Source organism: Crocodylus porosus, unplaced genomic scaffold, assembly GCF_001723895.1.
Source record: "Crocodylus porosus isolate Cpor-Errol unplaced genomic scaffold, CroPor_comp1, whole genome shotgun sequence".
NCBI lineage: Eukaryota > Metazoa > Chordata > Crocodylia > Crocodylidae > Crocodylus > Crocodylus porosus.
Window position 1 is genome coordinate 6404358 of NW_017728916.1, and position 16310 is coordinate 6420667.

At 45.7% G+C, this 16310-nt stretch overlaps 2 protein-coding genes and 1 long non-coding RNA gene across 3 annotated transcripts in view; 1 reads left to right on the forward strand and 2 right to left on the reverse strand.

The window, feature by feature from the left end:
* LOC109310960 (mitochondrial ornithine transporter 1-like) overlaps positions 1–2070 on the reverse strand; it is a 19071-nt gene extending 17001 nt beyond the window's left edge. The window contains exon 1 of the mRNA XM_019536347.1: positions 2026–2070. The gene's annotated coding sequence lies outside the window, so the exon portion shown is untranslated. The remainder of the gene's footprint in view (positions 1–2025) is intronic.
* LOC109310962 overlaps positions 1–3115 on the forward strand; it is a 23024-nt gene extending 19909 nt beyond the window's left edge. Inside the window, exon 3 of the long non-coding RNA XR_002101353.1 lies at positions 3102–3115. This is a non-coding gene — a long non-coding RNA (uncharacterized LOC109310962). The remainder of the gene's footprint in view (positions 1–3101) is intronic.
* Positions 3116–3655: 540 nt separating this feature from the next.
* NONO (non-POU domain containing, octamer-binding) overlaps positions 3656–16310 on the reverse strand; it is a 20982-nt gene continuing 8327 nt past the window's right edge. The window contains exons 4-10 of the mRNA XM_019536345.1: positions 15482–15577; positions 13818–14014; positions 13380–13464; positions 12539–12641; positions 8435–8477; positions 7607–7716; positions 3656–4666 (exon numbers count right to left, since the gene is read on the reverse strand). Coding sequence (XP_019391890.1) covers positions 4529–4666; positions 7607–7716; positions 8435–8477; positions 12539–12641; positions 13380–13464; positions 13818–14014; positions 15482–15577 — 772 coding nt within the window. The 3' untranslated portion in view covers positions 3656–4528. The remainder of the gene's footprint in view (positions 4667–7606; positions 7717–8434; positions 8478–12538; positions 12642–13379; positions 13465–13817; positions 14015–15481; positions 15578–16310) is intronic.

Below are 16310 nucleotides of genomic sequence, written 5' to 3' on the forward strand. Positions count from 1 at the left end.
GTTTAGATTAGACGTCCATAAAAACTACTTCACAGTCAGGGCGGCTAGGATCTGGAACCAACTTCCAAGGGAAGTGGTGCTGGCTCCTACCCTGAGGGTCTTTAAGAGGAGGCTTGATGCCTACCTAGCTGGGATCATTTGAGCCCAGTTTTTTCCTCCTGCCCAGGCAGGGGGTCGGACTTGAAGATCCTACAAGGTCCCTTCGACCCAACTTCTATGATAAGTAGCACAGATTGGACACAGGCAGTCAAGGCCTGGAGTTGGCATTTGGCACCTGCAAACAAGGCCAAAAGAATCTGGATACATCTGCTTAGGGTGACAGGTATCAGACATGAGAAAAATCTGGCATGGGGGAGTGCAAGGTAATGGATGCTGAGCTGCTACCAACAGCCAATATCAAATCAGTAGTCTCAAGACAAACCCCGCTGCCTTGGTACCAGGAGATGTAGTTTATTCTTCCTTCCATACCTTAAGTAGTATAACAAGCACAAGACAGACTTAAAAGACACATCAGTACTAAAGACTCAAAACCAAAGCTGAGGAACTCTGTGCCACAACAAACTCCTTTTGCCTGTGACTTGAGACACCCCCCACCCCCAAACTCAACTGGCAAGGCAGCACTGGAAACTCTTTACTTTGGTGGCTCTCTCTCCAGAAACACACATAATGCTCTTCCACAAGAATTTGAAACTTCAGTCCTAAACAGAAAGTAGGCTAGAGTTTATTCCTCTGACAAGCAAGACTCCTCATCCCGAAGCTCTGCTTGTCTCATTGGCAAAGAAAACCAAGCATGGAAACCCACTGCTGGAGGCACCACTCAAAGTGAACATGTGGCCACTCCAAAGCTCAACTGAAACAAGCATTTGCTAGGAGAGAGAAAGATTAAACACAGTAAGTAGGAAAACAGCCTGAGTTTCCTTGTTTTTACAATCCAGAAGAAAGTATGGGTAGGGATGCAACCAAGTTACAGGTGGTCGAAGAGAACGCAATGAAAGGTGGTGGCTTTAATATGCCATAAAGCACGGCTGTCCAAATGGCATACAGCCCAGAAGAGGTTAACTTGTGGCCTATGGGTTCCCACCCAAGCATCACTCTCTGCATTGCTCCCAGCTCCCACTTCTAATTCCTGCCCCAGCCCCAGGGTAAGCCACAGTGGCACGGTGCAGCTCATAGGGCCTGGCAAGGAGAGCGGGGAAACATATGGCAGAGGGGGGACCTGACTACTCAGAGGTTGGACAGCTCTGCTATAAAGCAAAAAGGAGAAGGGAAAGTAATGCCCGTTCCTTTGCTTGTCACAATATTATTTAAGTTAGTTCTGTAGATTTACACACACACGTCTGCTATGCATCCATCAGTGTTCAAAAGAGTTATATAAAGCAACTTGGTAGTTTCTGAACAAGAAAAGTAGTCAATGCCCAGTACAAAAAGCCCTCGTATATGGTATCAGTTTAGAATAGAAGAACTAGTCAAATATGAAGGTAATGGAACAGCCATGTATATGGTCCAGACAAGTCAAAATGCTGCATCTGCAATATCCAGTTGTGTAACTGTTGATACCTTGAAAGGTATAGTATGCTCTGGTCTCTTTTGCACATGGATTGATTTTAGCTTAATTACAAACAAAAAGGCTCTTTAGAATCCCGTGTCTTGGAAGGCCTCTTTGCAGAAGTTGCATAGCTAAGCTTAAGTTAAAAATGTGAGCCCTATGGAAGCTGCTGCCTTCCCATTCACATAAACCTGAAGTTTAGAGAACCTTCACAAAAAACAAAGCTGCATATGGTATGGGGCAATCTGTGCTCAAGCTCCATCTGAGGCACAGTACCCTCAGACACGTGTCCCCCACAATACCACCTATTACTGCTTCTTCTCACTACAGTGGATCTGAACACCCCCCACCTTTGCAACAGGCTTTCCTGACTGTTCTCTTACAAGCGCCCATGGCAGAGCTTTTTAGTTTGCCCTTCTACCTTGCATTAAAAAACAGGCATTCAAACAAAAATGAAGCTACTTCAGAAACATACATACCAGAGCAGTTTTTGCCGTGCTGCTGTCACACTCTCCCCCCAACACCCTTTCCTCTAATCTGTCTTACAAAGATGAACTTTGAGCTGTGCAAAGTCACTCCCCTTCCCTGCCATCCTCACAAACCCTGTTTTTACCCTTTAACTCTTAGAAAAGAGGCTAGCCAGCCCAATCCTTATCATGAATTATTATGTGGATAAGGGAAGGATCAGAGCACAGCTAACTGTCAGGTCTGTCCCTGCTTTCCTAACAAGCTCCCATCTGCTTCAGCTCCTCAGCCACAAACAAGCTGAGAAGTGGGGGGAAGGGAGGGAGAACAGTTATCCTGACAACCCAAACAACCAGTCTTGGCTCCGGAGGCCATTTGCTCTACACGTTGTTAAGTCAGAAACTGTAGGAGATACTGATCACACACCGGGGCTTCAGGCTGCACTCCCTCTAGCTACAAGCGGGACAGATCCACAGCAAACTCCAATCCCAATGTCCTCACAAGAGCAAAGGCAAGGTCAGTTAGCACACCTGCCAACACCCTGTGCCACAGTCACCCAACAAGAGAAAACAGCAACCCTACTACTACCACGGCTGAATACAGGCATCTCCCTAGACCATGCTGTCACTACACAGCCCTCTCTCCTAGAGGACTAGGGGACCATCTACCTCAGAACCCTGTGTAATTGCTACCAAACATTTCAGAGGAGAGTACAAGAAGCCACGCAATAGTGGTTAGCATAACCTGCCTCAGGAAAGTTTTCTTGCTAACCGAGTCATCAGGGACTGGCTTATTTCCTTGAAACAAAATGACTTGTACCCTGGGAATTCTGTACATCTTCACTAGAGCTCCTAGCTTGACTCCTCCATCAATCTTCCACAACGCAAAGCAAACAGTGTCCCCACTGCCTCCATTAGGCCAGGCACTAACTGTCCTGATCTCTCCTTACTCTGTACACCAATGATACGTGATTTCATACTGCCCACTTCTTTCCCCCACCTGAAGGATTCCTTGCTGAAACAGACCCATTTATTCCCCACCCAACAAAGAAGAACAAGGATTTAACCCTGACAGCACAATGTCCTGGAAGACTCCAGCCTCCACCTTGTATCACATCTTAGCAGAAGCTTTTCTTGTAAAGTCTATACTTGGGGCAACAAACTGACAGTTGTGGTTATGCCACTTCCCGTGGAGAGTTTTAGGGAAGGCCTGCACTGTAGCCACAGCAGTAACTGCAGGGTAGAGCAGAGATACCTGGGCTCTCTGAACTAGCTCTCTCAAATACTAGCAGCAGCCAAACGGGGCCACACGGAGCTCAGTGTGGAGTAATTTACTCTGCAACTGCAAACACACACGTAGATGCACAAACAGTTCCCCTAACTTACCGCAGGCACATCGGCAAAATTGTGAAGTTGAAAGGCTCCAAACATGCCAAAGTTTCTGTAAATAGAAAGCCAACACACACCAAGGAGAATTCTACTGGAGAACCCTCAGGGTTATACAACAGTGCCTACATGTTGTGGCTACTTCCAGAAGGCAAGTGGACCAATGCACTCTGCTCTAATAGCTGAGGGCTTATTTACCTTAATCTGCACATACCCAGAAGCTTCAAAATCAGGAACAGAAGAGACTGCACACAAGATAAAAAAGGCTTAAAATCCACTTTAATAATGCATTCCTGTAACATTCCTCAGACAAACTCAAACTTGTTAGTGGGACAATTACAGCTCATGTTCAAACAGTTTACACTAAATGAAAATCTTGTAGTACTTCTACACAAAAGACAGGCAAGGTTAAGATTATACAAACAATTGTTTCAGTTAAGTCTTCAGCATGAGATACAGTATTTTTGTCCAATAGATTGTACTTTACTACCAGTAAAAATAAACAGCGGTACAACACATACCAAAAGATCCATCCAAACAAGAGCCTTCCAGCCATTCAGGCTGCACACGATGGGCAACTACTTTAAAGAAAGAGATGGTCCAGAGAAAAAGTAAAAACTACAAGTTAAAAAAAGAACATAAAACCCTTCTGTTTCACTACATGATGGGCCATTTGAAGCTATATAAATTTACAGAGTCACTAGGGTCTGCAAAATATCTGGGTGCTCCCTTAATGCTCCAGAGACTTGCCTGTGCTCCCGGAGGAGCTGTATTGGGCTAGAAGAAAGCTATGAAATACTTCAACTGTATCTAAGTTAGTCTCAGGGCTGTGGCTGCATACAGGAAACTTGGAATGGTAAAGGCATCAGGGTCCTAGCCAGGTCTTACTTTTACTGCACAGCTATTGAAACCTCCCATGTCATTTTCACATTGAAATTATAGGAATGCACCACACAAAATTTACTAGAACCTTTACCAGTCAGACTGCACTCCCCGTCCCTAGAGTGGCTTTGCCGAGGCAGGCCCTAATTAAACTACTGTGAAGAATCTCCCCCCACCCAAGTAGAACCCTGCATGGCCTGCCAAGATTCCTTTCCTCTTTGGGGTGTTGGTAGGGGGTAGCTTAATCCTATTAGTATCTGCGACGTTTGTTAGGACCAAATTCCCCCCCAGGATTTCCTCTGTTGAAGCCAGGCGGGTTTCCTCCCATAGTTCCAAGTCCTTCCATTGCGCTGCCCTGGCCAAAGCGATCAGCAGGCGGTGGTGGAGTCTTGGACAGGGTGAGAGCACAGAACAGGCAGAAAGGAGAAAAGACTTAAGTTAGAAGCAGTTCCAGTTGACCCGAGTCCCATCAGGACTCCACAGCCCCAAGTGACCTATCAGCTCCAGACAAGACCATTGGAAGCCAGCAACTTCAGATGCCCCTGTGGGGCAAACACTTCTCCCAGATTTGCTGAAGGGTCTCCCAAACCAAGACTGGACCAACAGGCGCACAACTGTGTCATAGGAACAAATCTGCTTCCCCACAAAATCCACCTCTGCGTCTGCAATTCTAACAGGCATATGGCAGAACTGTTACCCAAACCTATAGGTTTGCAGTGGAACGCAAGAAAAATGCAGTTAGGAAGCAGAACTTCATGATTCCACTGTGCTTCCCCAAACTGAACGCCTAGCAAGGACACTTAGCCCAAATTATCATTAAGCTTTGTGAAGAGAGTGAGCAGAGGCTTTTGTACCCTCATACATGCTGGGAGTGTCACAGAGGATTTATACACAAATACAGGTAGCAAAACAGCAGCAGTCCATCCTTTCCCTCCTCCCACACAGAAGTTTTCTGGAGAAGCCTTGATTCTGTCCTGCAAGATATGTTACCATGGGGCAAGATGGAAACCCCATTAGCACCAGAGTGGGTGAGAGACAGCCCTTCTCTCCCCACTACTTTAAGCAGCAGCCCCAGCCACTTCCAGTACCAACCACACGGCCAGCGTAAGTAAATTCAGACTCCAAAGCAACCAGAAAAGGCACCGAATATTAGACAGCACCTGACTTCCTTTTGGCCATTTTCATTTTACTAAGTTGCCTAAATACCTTCCCTTTCAATATGTCCCTGCCATGTTATCCCCCCACCCCCACTGGATCCATTCTCTTCCCCTGATCCAATCCACCAACCTCATCCCTTCCTATCCCACTCTTTATCTACCCCAAATCATCTTATAATACAAAAACATGTGTCTCTGGCAACCAAAGCAATGGCATGGACTTTACCATCCCAGTGCCTCCCCTAACAGCCACTACTCCAGGCTTAGCTTGCAAGCTTTATAGGACAAATTGGCTTATTTGCCATGTCAAATTTTTAGCCTGATTTGGAATCCAAAAGTTAACTCATTTGAAAGACACAGGCTGTAGCCATAATAGTGCTCCTCAGGCAGGAGGAGTGGCCTGTAGAAGAGATGGGAGCAATACATGGAAGGAAGCCATGGTCTTCTGCGAAGCAAACACAGCTAGGTAAATGTCTAGCTTGTCACCGCCATTTCCACCCTTTTGCTTTCCAAGAACATACTCCATATAAAGACTCCATTAAAGTTAAGAAACATTAACAACTAGAAGCTTTGAACTGCAGTTTAGACACTCAACAAAGAATTTAACTGCGCCTCTACAGCAACCTAAGCCTACAACCATTTGTTCCATGCAGCATGTTCCTAAGAACTTTAAAATACCAAGACAAAAAGGCTGTAGACATCTTGTTTGGCAACAATAATGCATTTATACAATTGCCAAGGTAGTAACACCCAGGCACCGTGCAACATGAGTTTTTTTGTGATCTAGTTGCATTATGCAATGAAATAAAGGCAAAAGGTGGTGCAGGCACATTTTCATTTCACTCGCAGCAAAGCATTCTACTTCACAGTTAGTGCTAAGATAAAAAACTTAAGGAGTGGTAAGAAGTTCCTTGCGACACTGCTACAGAAGCAGAGTTACGCTATGGGTTTCTTTCAGCTTTACTTCTAAATTGCTACTGGGTGGTATGCGCTAACTTTCCAATGCTGGTACATACTTTAAATTCAAAGTCTGTATGTGGCATTTCTTTGGGATTTTGAATTGTGAACCGTTTAAGGTGACATGCATTGGCAGTGCAAGAAGCAATACCTGAGAAGAGACCACATTTTACCAGGTCATTTATGGATAGCTGGGGAGGGGAGCAAAGTCAGGGTGGTATGTGGATGTGACACTCACTGTGGAGCCCTGATGGTCCCTCACCAGCCCCACTCTAGCTTACATAGTTTCATAGTCCTTAGGGTTGGAAGGGACCTAAACAGATCATCAGGTCTGACCCCTTGCCCAGGCAGGAACGAGTGCAGGGTCATAACACCTCAGCCAAATATCTGTCCAGCCTCCTCTTGAAGACCCCCAAGGTTAGACAGAGCACCACCCTCCCTTGGGAGTCCATTCCAGAGCCTGGCAGCCCTAACTGTAAAGTAAAACAGGGTAGTATGGCAAGGGATGAAAATCTCACAGGCACCTGATCCTTGCAGGGGGTATTGTGGAAGGGAGGACAGATTCTACCAGCAGCAGATTATGCAATCAGAGTCCTTTCTACTCTCATAGAGAATTTATTCATGCTCTTGTTTGATTCTCTCTCCCCCTCTTGCCCCACAAAGAAGTCAGCAAAAGCCTCTCCACTTCCCCCAAACCAGTCTTATATTTTGGATAGGCTACTACCACACAGGAGTTAAAAACAAACAAGCCTAGGTTTCTAGTTGTTCTTTGCTCACTACTGTCTAAGCCATAACGCAAGCTGTAGGGGGGTTTCCACTGTTCTCTGCTGTGCAGAGCAACTGAAAAGCCAAGACATACAGACTGCCAGAAATCTGATCTCCAGACACTCGAGTTCAACTAACAGCTTCCCAAACATGCCTTCCCCTTTATTAAGTGGTCACATGCTAGAATCCCTTTCAAGTGAATTTTTAGAACTGGTAATTCTACAGGTATGAGAGCAAACAAGCAAGGCTTAATCACTTCAGAACTGTGCAGCAAGTCTTATGTCAAGACAGACTTGTGAAGACCTGTAAAAAAGCAAAGATCAGGTATATCATGGCAAACAGGTCTTGACCTTAATGCCACAGCCCTTAACACTGAAAGCAAAACACCCTTCACTTAGAAAGGGCGCAGGGAGACAGTAGCTAGAAAGGCAATGCTGCAGATACATTACCATCCCCATGGCCCCATCAGGTATCATGGCTCCAGGACCAGCTGCCGGGGGTGCACCAGCTGGGACATTGGTGCCACCCATGGTGCCTCTATTGTTCATGCCAATGGCACCTGAAAGAAATTGAAGAATATTCCTGACAGACCTAATAAGGACCACCCCCCATTACACTGGACAGACACATGGCCCATGCAGCCTTCCTGCAGAAGCACGTCCAAGACCGAATCCACAACCAGGCAGCCTTACAAATGTGCTAGTGGGTACTCCCCTTCTCAAAAATCAGTCTGGACAGCAAGAGGTGTTCCAAGGGTCATAATCGTATTTCAGCATCTGTTAGCCACCTAATACTTCTGTCTCAGGGGCCAAAACTTGATGCTGCAAAACCAACACCAAAATGCCATCATGGGGTTGTACTTCTTACCTGCCTGGACTTTGTTGCTTAGTTCAGTCTTGCATGTTATAGCAGTCTATAATCTAGAGATAAGTGTGCTTGGTAGTCCTGACTTCCTTACAGGCCTTCTGGCAATTTCACCCGAATCTTCTGCTGAAGGAGCTGCGCTATCCACACATACTATTATCTCATTTACGTCTAACTTCTTTCACGTCTTGCCAAATACACCTCACTCAATCCAACGTAAATGCTAAATGCTCTTAAAACTAACTTTCTGTAGAACATAGTATGAGAACAGCCACCAACAAAATGGAAAGCAAGTTTCCAAGTACACTAAACACGGAGCCAGTAATTAGACCTGTTCTTGGAGCATTTCAGTCTAGAAAGAGGGGAACTAAATATACAAAGAAACAGAAGAAAGAAAGTCAGAAAACTCTTACCTCCCATGCCCATTTGTCCCATCCGCATGTCTGGTGGTTCCCTCTGAAAAAGAGGCACCTATTTTTACATTACAGCATTACAGATATTTCTTACATAATTTGACAAAGCCAGAACCTCAGTGAGCTCATCAGTGAAGACCTGGAAACAGATACTTTTAGGACAAGCCCTGAAGAAAGACTTAACCTACTCTTTTAACTATTCAAACAGGACCTCACTTCACATAATTTATTCTGCAAGACAGTCACAAGCATTGCACAACATCCAACATCAGATACAAAGTAACATGTGCATATTTAAGCAAGAGCATTGACATAAAGAAGAGCCAGTGCCTTAGTAGAGAGGTCTGTCAGAAGCAGCTGCAATACCATATCAGCAAGGTCAGGAAAGTGTACTTATGGAAAGGAATGCAGATGCACAAAAAATGCCAATCTGAGCCCACAGGCCAAGAAGTGACACAACTGTTGTGTCCCCTACAGAGAGATTATAGCTAGCAAGACGCTCCTTTTTTATTAATGCTGTCGAGCAGGAGGACACCACTGTACAGGCAACATCCGCTTAACAGTTTCGGTTAGCACTATTTCGCTATAGTGCTCATTTAAAATTCATGCCCAATTCCGCTGAGTGCTCAGCCAGTTTCACAGCACTCAGTGGAATCAGCGAGTTTCAGAAGCAGTGGGGAGAAGCAGTGGCGGTGGCAGCAAGTGGGGTGAGTGGCAGCGAGTGGGAGGGGTGGGAGAGCAGGAGCGTGGGGCCAGAGTGGCCGAGGAGGTGAGAAGAGGCAGCAGCAGTGAGAAGCAGCGAGTGGGGGCTGGCCATGAGTGCAGGGGCCACACCGGTGCCTGGGCTGGCAGGGTCCCAGGGTGGGACAGGAGCATGGGCCTGGACTGGCACATGAGGCTGGAGCAGCCAGCGGGCAGGTAGGGGAGTAGGGAGAGGCAGCGATGAGAAATGGTGGTACCCAATTATCTCTATTTATAATCATTCCTATGGGGAAATGAGTTTCACTTAGCACAGGTCCACCCTCTAAAGCACAGTGGCAGAAAGAGATCTTGGTAGTCATTATCAATTCTAAAATGAACATGGGCCGCCAATGTGAGGATACAGTCAGCAAAGCCAACCGCACCTTGTCGTGCATCCACAGATGCATCATGAGCGGGTCCAAGGAGGTGATCCACCCCCCTCTGTGTGACACTGCTCAGGCCGAGTACTGCGTCCAGTTCTGGGCACTGCACTTCAGGGGCGATGTGGCCAGCATTGAGAGGGTCCAGAGGAGGCCACTCGCATGATCAGGTGGTAGCAGGGCAGGCCCTACAAGGAGAGGCTATGAGACCTGAACCTGTTCAGCCTTCACAAGAGAAGGCTGAGGGGATCTAGTGGCCATCTATAAACTTACCGGGGGGACCAGAGGGGAATGGGTAAGACCCTGTTCCCCCGAGCACCTCCCGGAGTAACAAGGAACAATGGGTCACAAATTGGCAGAGGGCAGATTCAGATTAGACATTAAGAGGCGCTACTTCACTGTTAGGGTGGCTAGGATCTGGAACCAGCTTCTAAGGGAAGTGGTGCTGGCTCCTACCTTAGGGGCCTTTAAAAGGAGGCTTGATAATTACCTAGCTGGGGTCATATTACCGTAAACTTACCAGGGGTCATATAAGTCCAGTATTCATTCCTGCCCAGGGCAGGGGATCAGACTTGATGATCTGCTCAGGTCCCTTCCAACCTGGTATCTGCGAATCTATGAATCACTTAATGCTCATTTTTTCCAGAACCAATTAAGAGTGCTAAGCGTTGGTTGCCTGTATTTGTAAAAGCAGGAGCTACTCTGCTACAAATCCAACAGTGCCTCCTTTGTCTACTGGCAGTCCCAACTCCCAAAAAGGAGCTTAAAAAGTAAGTTTAATTCTATTTCCTCTGTACATCTGGGACCAATAAAAAATCTGAACTGATGTTGTTCATTCATATACACACACGTACGTCGATACATATATACACACACGTGCACCCCCCATACATGCCCTCTATACACATACACACACCCCCCCATACATATCCACACACACCCCCTATACATATCCACACACAATATACCCCTCTATACACATACACACACCTATACACGTAGGCACACACCCCATACACATACCTATACACACCCCCATACATATATATAAATGTGTGTGTGTGTGTATATATATAGATGTGTGTGTATATGTAGGTATGAGGGGGGTGTATACACACATACACACACCTATACATTAGTGGTGTTTCATTTTAATCATGGAAAAATGTGGATTTGGGGTTACTTTTTTAAATCTGAAAATTGGGATTTTTTTTTTTTTAAATCAGAGAAAACCAGGATCCCTGCTGATCAGGTCCAGTAAACACATTTACACCTAGCCTATAAAGCTTCCGTAGAGACATACCATATTTACTCAAATATGACATGACCCTGCATATAAGACAACTCCCCAGTAATAAGATGCTATAGATAGAACATTTATAAATTTGTTATAATATTCTAGGTATAGAATCTCATTATCAGTTTGCCTTGAATTGGTCCTCCAGGTGCCACCCCAACTTTTTCCTCCTGCAGCTGCTTCCCCTCCTCTTACAGACCCGTCTGGGGTGGCACAGGTGTTAAGGCATGCAATTGACAGGTCAGAGGTCGCAAATTCAAGGCTAGAGCAGAAGCACCCACAGTGCAGCCCTGCCAGATTTCAACAAATCTATGAATTCTGCAAAATACCTTCTCACACAAAGACAAGAAAAAGGAAGGAGTGCCATACCCTGCTCTACCTAAGCACGTGGAAGTGGGGTAAAATCTGAAAATGCTGACTTTTAAAAAAAATAAATGGGCCTGTAGTCATTTGCATAAATATACCAACAGACTTAGTTTATCCAGAATAAAGCATTTCATCTTTTCTGGAACCGCTACAAGTTTTAACACAGGTACTCCATAAACACACTTTTGTACCTATTTAAATATAGTACAAGCTATGCATGATATTGGTCCAAAGTAACAGTGACTCGATACCAAGATTATTAAAATCAATGTAACCTTCTAATGTGGGAAAGACTGTCACCTTTATACCACTATAAGTGTGTTCACACTGGGGGGGGCTGCACAAATTTATCTATTACCAATTACCAAAAATATGGGTAAAACTGAAAAGCACCCAGAACGTGGCCTCTCTCAAGGAGCTTATAGTGGATGAAACTAAATGGGACAAAAGGGACAGAAACATCATATGAATTTGGATACCAAGCAGGCCACAAACACTTCAAGTAGAATGGATAAAGTCTACCAGCCTAATCTTTGACAATCCTTCTATATGATACAATGGGAAAGGAGATACCAAACCCTTCTATGGCGTGGCAATGATTTCAATTCCTCGCTCCCATTGTTATCAGAAATAAGAGACTAAAATCAAGTGGTTTCTGGAATGCAACTGTGATACCTGATATACAAAATGCCAGGACAGGAACTGAGTCACTGATTCCCAGTAGTTTTTTTGCAGCCCTGTTGATTCATGAAATATCCAGCCTTATCACTGAATTATCACTTCTTTTTTTAAGTCAGTTATCACAAATGTTTCCTACTCTAAGAACTGGGAAAAGCTGAGGTATCAAATACTAGCAGGTGATAACTTGACCAACATTTATTCTCAATGACAATCACATTGCCAGGCCTGCAAAGTCCCTCAAGTCAGTAATGTTCAAACTGACAGGACAACGCACCTGCCTTCAAGATAGTGCTATCATAGCCAGGTATGCAAATCATAATAAGGAACTGCATGTCAACTGTTGCTCAGAGAACAGGACTAGTTAGCATGTGCTCTTCTGCAGAGCAAAGTGACACACTGTGGGTTCTACCTGGACAGTGGGAAGAAAGCATATTTCCTGGCAGTTGGTGAATTTCTGTATGTTTATTCTATACTAAAATGAAGTTAAGGCTGCAAGCGCTCAGTAATCTGAAGCAGAACAGATTAGTAACTGTCGCACAGTCAATATACTGAACACTTGACAGAAGCTCCTGCACTGCATCTGGGCAGCATCTCACTAGCAGCACCAAGACAGGAAGTGAAGGCAGGAAGAACTCATACCGCATCAGGAAAATTCCCTTTAAAGCCCTCCTGCTGACGCCTCATCATCTCCTCCTGCTGCCTCCTCATTTCCTCCTCACGGCGCCTGCGTTCTTCCTCCTGCCTGCAAGGAGAGCATTCCAGAGACTCAGCACAGCCTAAGCCAAATTCTCTGCATCAGTGTGAAGCGCTAGAGTATGCAGCTGCCTGACAGTATATATAAGGACACTGTCCTGCCCAGCCAGTGCAAGGTTAGGCTTCTCAATATAAAAAACAGTAACTTCTGTGAGCACTGAGCAATTTCCAATCTATTCCAATTCTAATGAGTTTATTAGAAAAGGGCCCATTTATATTAGGCCCAAGTATCTAGCAGCTCCTACAGAACGACTATCTACATGGAACTGGGAAACACTAGCCAGGTGGTTCTCAAGCCACGTTCCACAGAGCAATGGCTCCTAGCATTTCACAAAATGTCCAAGAATCAAACAACACAGCAGAAATGGAACGGGAGACCTGTGTGAAAGCTTCCAAAAGTGATCTGGAGATTAGGAAGGCAAAAGCTAAGACAGAGATATTCCCACCAACAACTCCGGAGCTCAGGATCACTGGCTTTTGCATTTGCCCCGGAAGTCAAGCAGCCAAATCAAGGTCTATCAGGGAAAGAATAAATACTAGTCACTGACTCTCAGGGTCATTGGTATAGACCCCAAAATCCTCCACCCTAAAAACACTTGCACTTGGACAAAGATGACCAAAATGATGGCCACTACAAGTCCTGCCCAACTGGTGCACCCAACAGTTCTGAGCGAGAGTGGCCGAACCCCTCCAGGGTGGGCTTGCTGAATTCAGTGCTGCCCCTTACCTGAGTTCCAGCTGTTTACGTTTCTGCACTTCCTGGTTATGCAGTTCCTCCATTCTCCTCAGTTCTTCCTGACGTCTCATTAAATCTGGAAAAGGTGACAGCAAAAGTCAAAATCCCCACCCTGGTCAACTGCTGTTCCTTCTGTCTGCAGACGAGAGATGCAGCAATGTTATGTCCCACTTCCATGCCTGAATCTCATTTTATGACTTGGTTTCTACTTGGCACTGTATGCCACCTTAAAGAGGTGGTAGAAGAGAAGCTAGTTCTTCAGTGCTGTAACTCCACTGACTTCATCAATGACCGTCTGACAAGTTGTCAGTCAGTCACGTCCTGGCCTAACTAGTGTCAAACGGACATTCCTGGCTCTCAGAGAAGATCCTACCAAGAGCCTTGTGTCAGCATTTTATTGCTCTCTGACTGCCGGGTCTTGGCTCTCACCTTGCCGCATAAGCATAACTTGGTGCTCGTGGCGAGCTGCTTCCATCTCCATCTCTAGCTTCTCTCGTGCTTCCTTGATGTTACGGTCTACTTGTTCTTGCTGCTGCTTCTCCATCTCTATCAAAGCCTTCCAACGCATGGCATACTCATACTCAAAGGTGCCAGGCTGTGCAAACCGAGGAGGCTGCTCACGCTCCCTGGTGGAGAGGAGAAGTTACTGGATGTCTGAGCAGAGACTGTACCAGTGCAGGATTTACAGGGTGTGAATGAATGAAACAGCATAGTTAGCATTTAGAAAGGACAGCTCGATAACACTTCAGATCTCTTATCTAGAGACCTGCCGTCCTCTCAGCATGGACAAGGAAGAGAATCCCCACTAAACTGAATTAAAAGGTGCTTTTTCTGTCTGAAGTACCATCATGTCAAATCTCCAGAGAACATCACTATGGTTCCTCAAAAGGGAGAAATCGAGGGAAGATCAGTCACTCCTGCCCCTTTACCAATGCAAGTACTCTCTTCTGAAGGTGTAAACTACTTGCAGAAACCTGCTGCCTGGACCCAGGTAGTGCTTTCTACAGGCATGCAATAGTTAGCGAGAATAGCAAAAGGGAGAATAGAAGAGGAACATTCTATAATTTTCTATGATTCGATGTTCCTGTTTTACATCTGATCCATTGTAGAAGTATGCCAAACATACTCCCTTTTCACTCGACCCATGATGACAAGCCTTGTCCTTATTCTACACAGCTCCTAAAACTCAAAGACCTGATTTTGCAGGCATTGGCTTCCCTGCTTCTACAAGTCTCGACTCAGTGAAGCGTTCACAAAACAAAGCAGAGTCAATCAGTTTAATCACATCCTGCCTCTGTTCCTGTGATGGCCACTTGAAGTTACAGAAACTTCAGGGCAGGTTTGTCTGAATAGGGCCTTTACTACTTAGTGCCATAAAACTTACTTCTTACAGCCTTGCTAGAAAGAAAGGTTGGGCCCCAGCTTGGGACTCTGAGCATCGAGGTCCAACGCCCTGCTTCCTTTACACCAGTGGTAGGCCAGGTGAGTGGTGTGGGCCAGTCCACAAGCCAGATCCAGCCTTGCACTGCACTGATCACCCAACCTAGTAAACAGAGCCATGCTATCCAATCTTCAGGCTCACCACAGATCCACAAATTTGGCAGCAGGGGAGCACCAATTAACACTGCCACTGCTCCATCACCAAATTTTCAGGCTCATGGTAAGCCTGGCAGGCCAGATGACATGGCTCCGCAGGCAAAAGCTGACCCATGAGCCGGGTGTTGAGCTCGTACTCTAGATTCCCTTCGTGACCCTGAGCAAGTCAAAGTCTGTGCCTCAGCCCTCATCCATGTAATGAGATAGGACATTCATTTAGCTCACATCTGAGTTGTTCAGATAACCAGCTACTGTGGCCAGATAAGTCCATAAAGAGACACTGATAATCATGCATGGCAATAGCCTAAAAGTATTGCCTTCCCCAGCAAAGGACAAATATGGTATTCTGCTTCCTGGGATGAAATCATATCTACAAAAGCAGCATGGTGAGGCTTTTCCTACCCTATGATCACCCACCCATTCTATGATTAACGCAGCAATTACTAGCCTATAGTTCACAGCTAACACCGGGCTCCCTTCCTCAGGCAGGCACATACTTGTGATACTGCTGGTTTTTGATGACCAATTTCTCTGGCAGTCCCTCCTCATCATCATACTGGTCCATGGGCTCCACAGTGACAGGCCGAGGAAACCTGAAAGGAGAGAGACCATGCATTTTCAGTACTACACAGACACTGGCTTGTACTGCAGACCAGCTTCCACTTGCCCTCTGACCCTAATATTTAGAACGATACATTCTCTACTCATATTCAGAGTGGCCAGACCAAAGAATAGCACTGAACGTCATGACAGACAGAAAATACAAGTGGAAGCCAACTTCTCACCTGCTCCAAGTCATACATTGCAAGGGTCTGGGTTTAAATTATTGCCACCCTGACATGGTTTCCTCAGTGCCTTCCTTTAAAGTATGCATTTGTGAAACCTAGATCAGCTAACGGTAGGGCAGAGCTACACTGGATCCAGGCTGCCGCTGAAAAAAAAGGCACTGCCTACTTGCGCTCACTCCAATTTCCTTTTTACCCAAAAACATGCCAATGGGAATGCCTCAGTGCTGGAAATGGAGTAAACAGACCAGAGTCAGTGTACATATATCCTAAGATACCAAAAAAGCAGGACATAAATAAAGAGAAGATTCTGAAACACCTACTCAATGCTGCCCCCTCCCAACCTCCCCACCACTACCCCTCAAAACAACTGCCTGGATGAAGTGTGCCAAGTTGACTACTGGTCATTCCCAGACATTCACCGGGAGGGGGGGGGGGAGAGGCACACAAGACAACACACACGCAGTTTCATAGTTGGTAGGGTCGGAAGGGACCTGAGCAGATCATCACGTCCGACCCTCTGCCATGAGCAGGAAAGAGT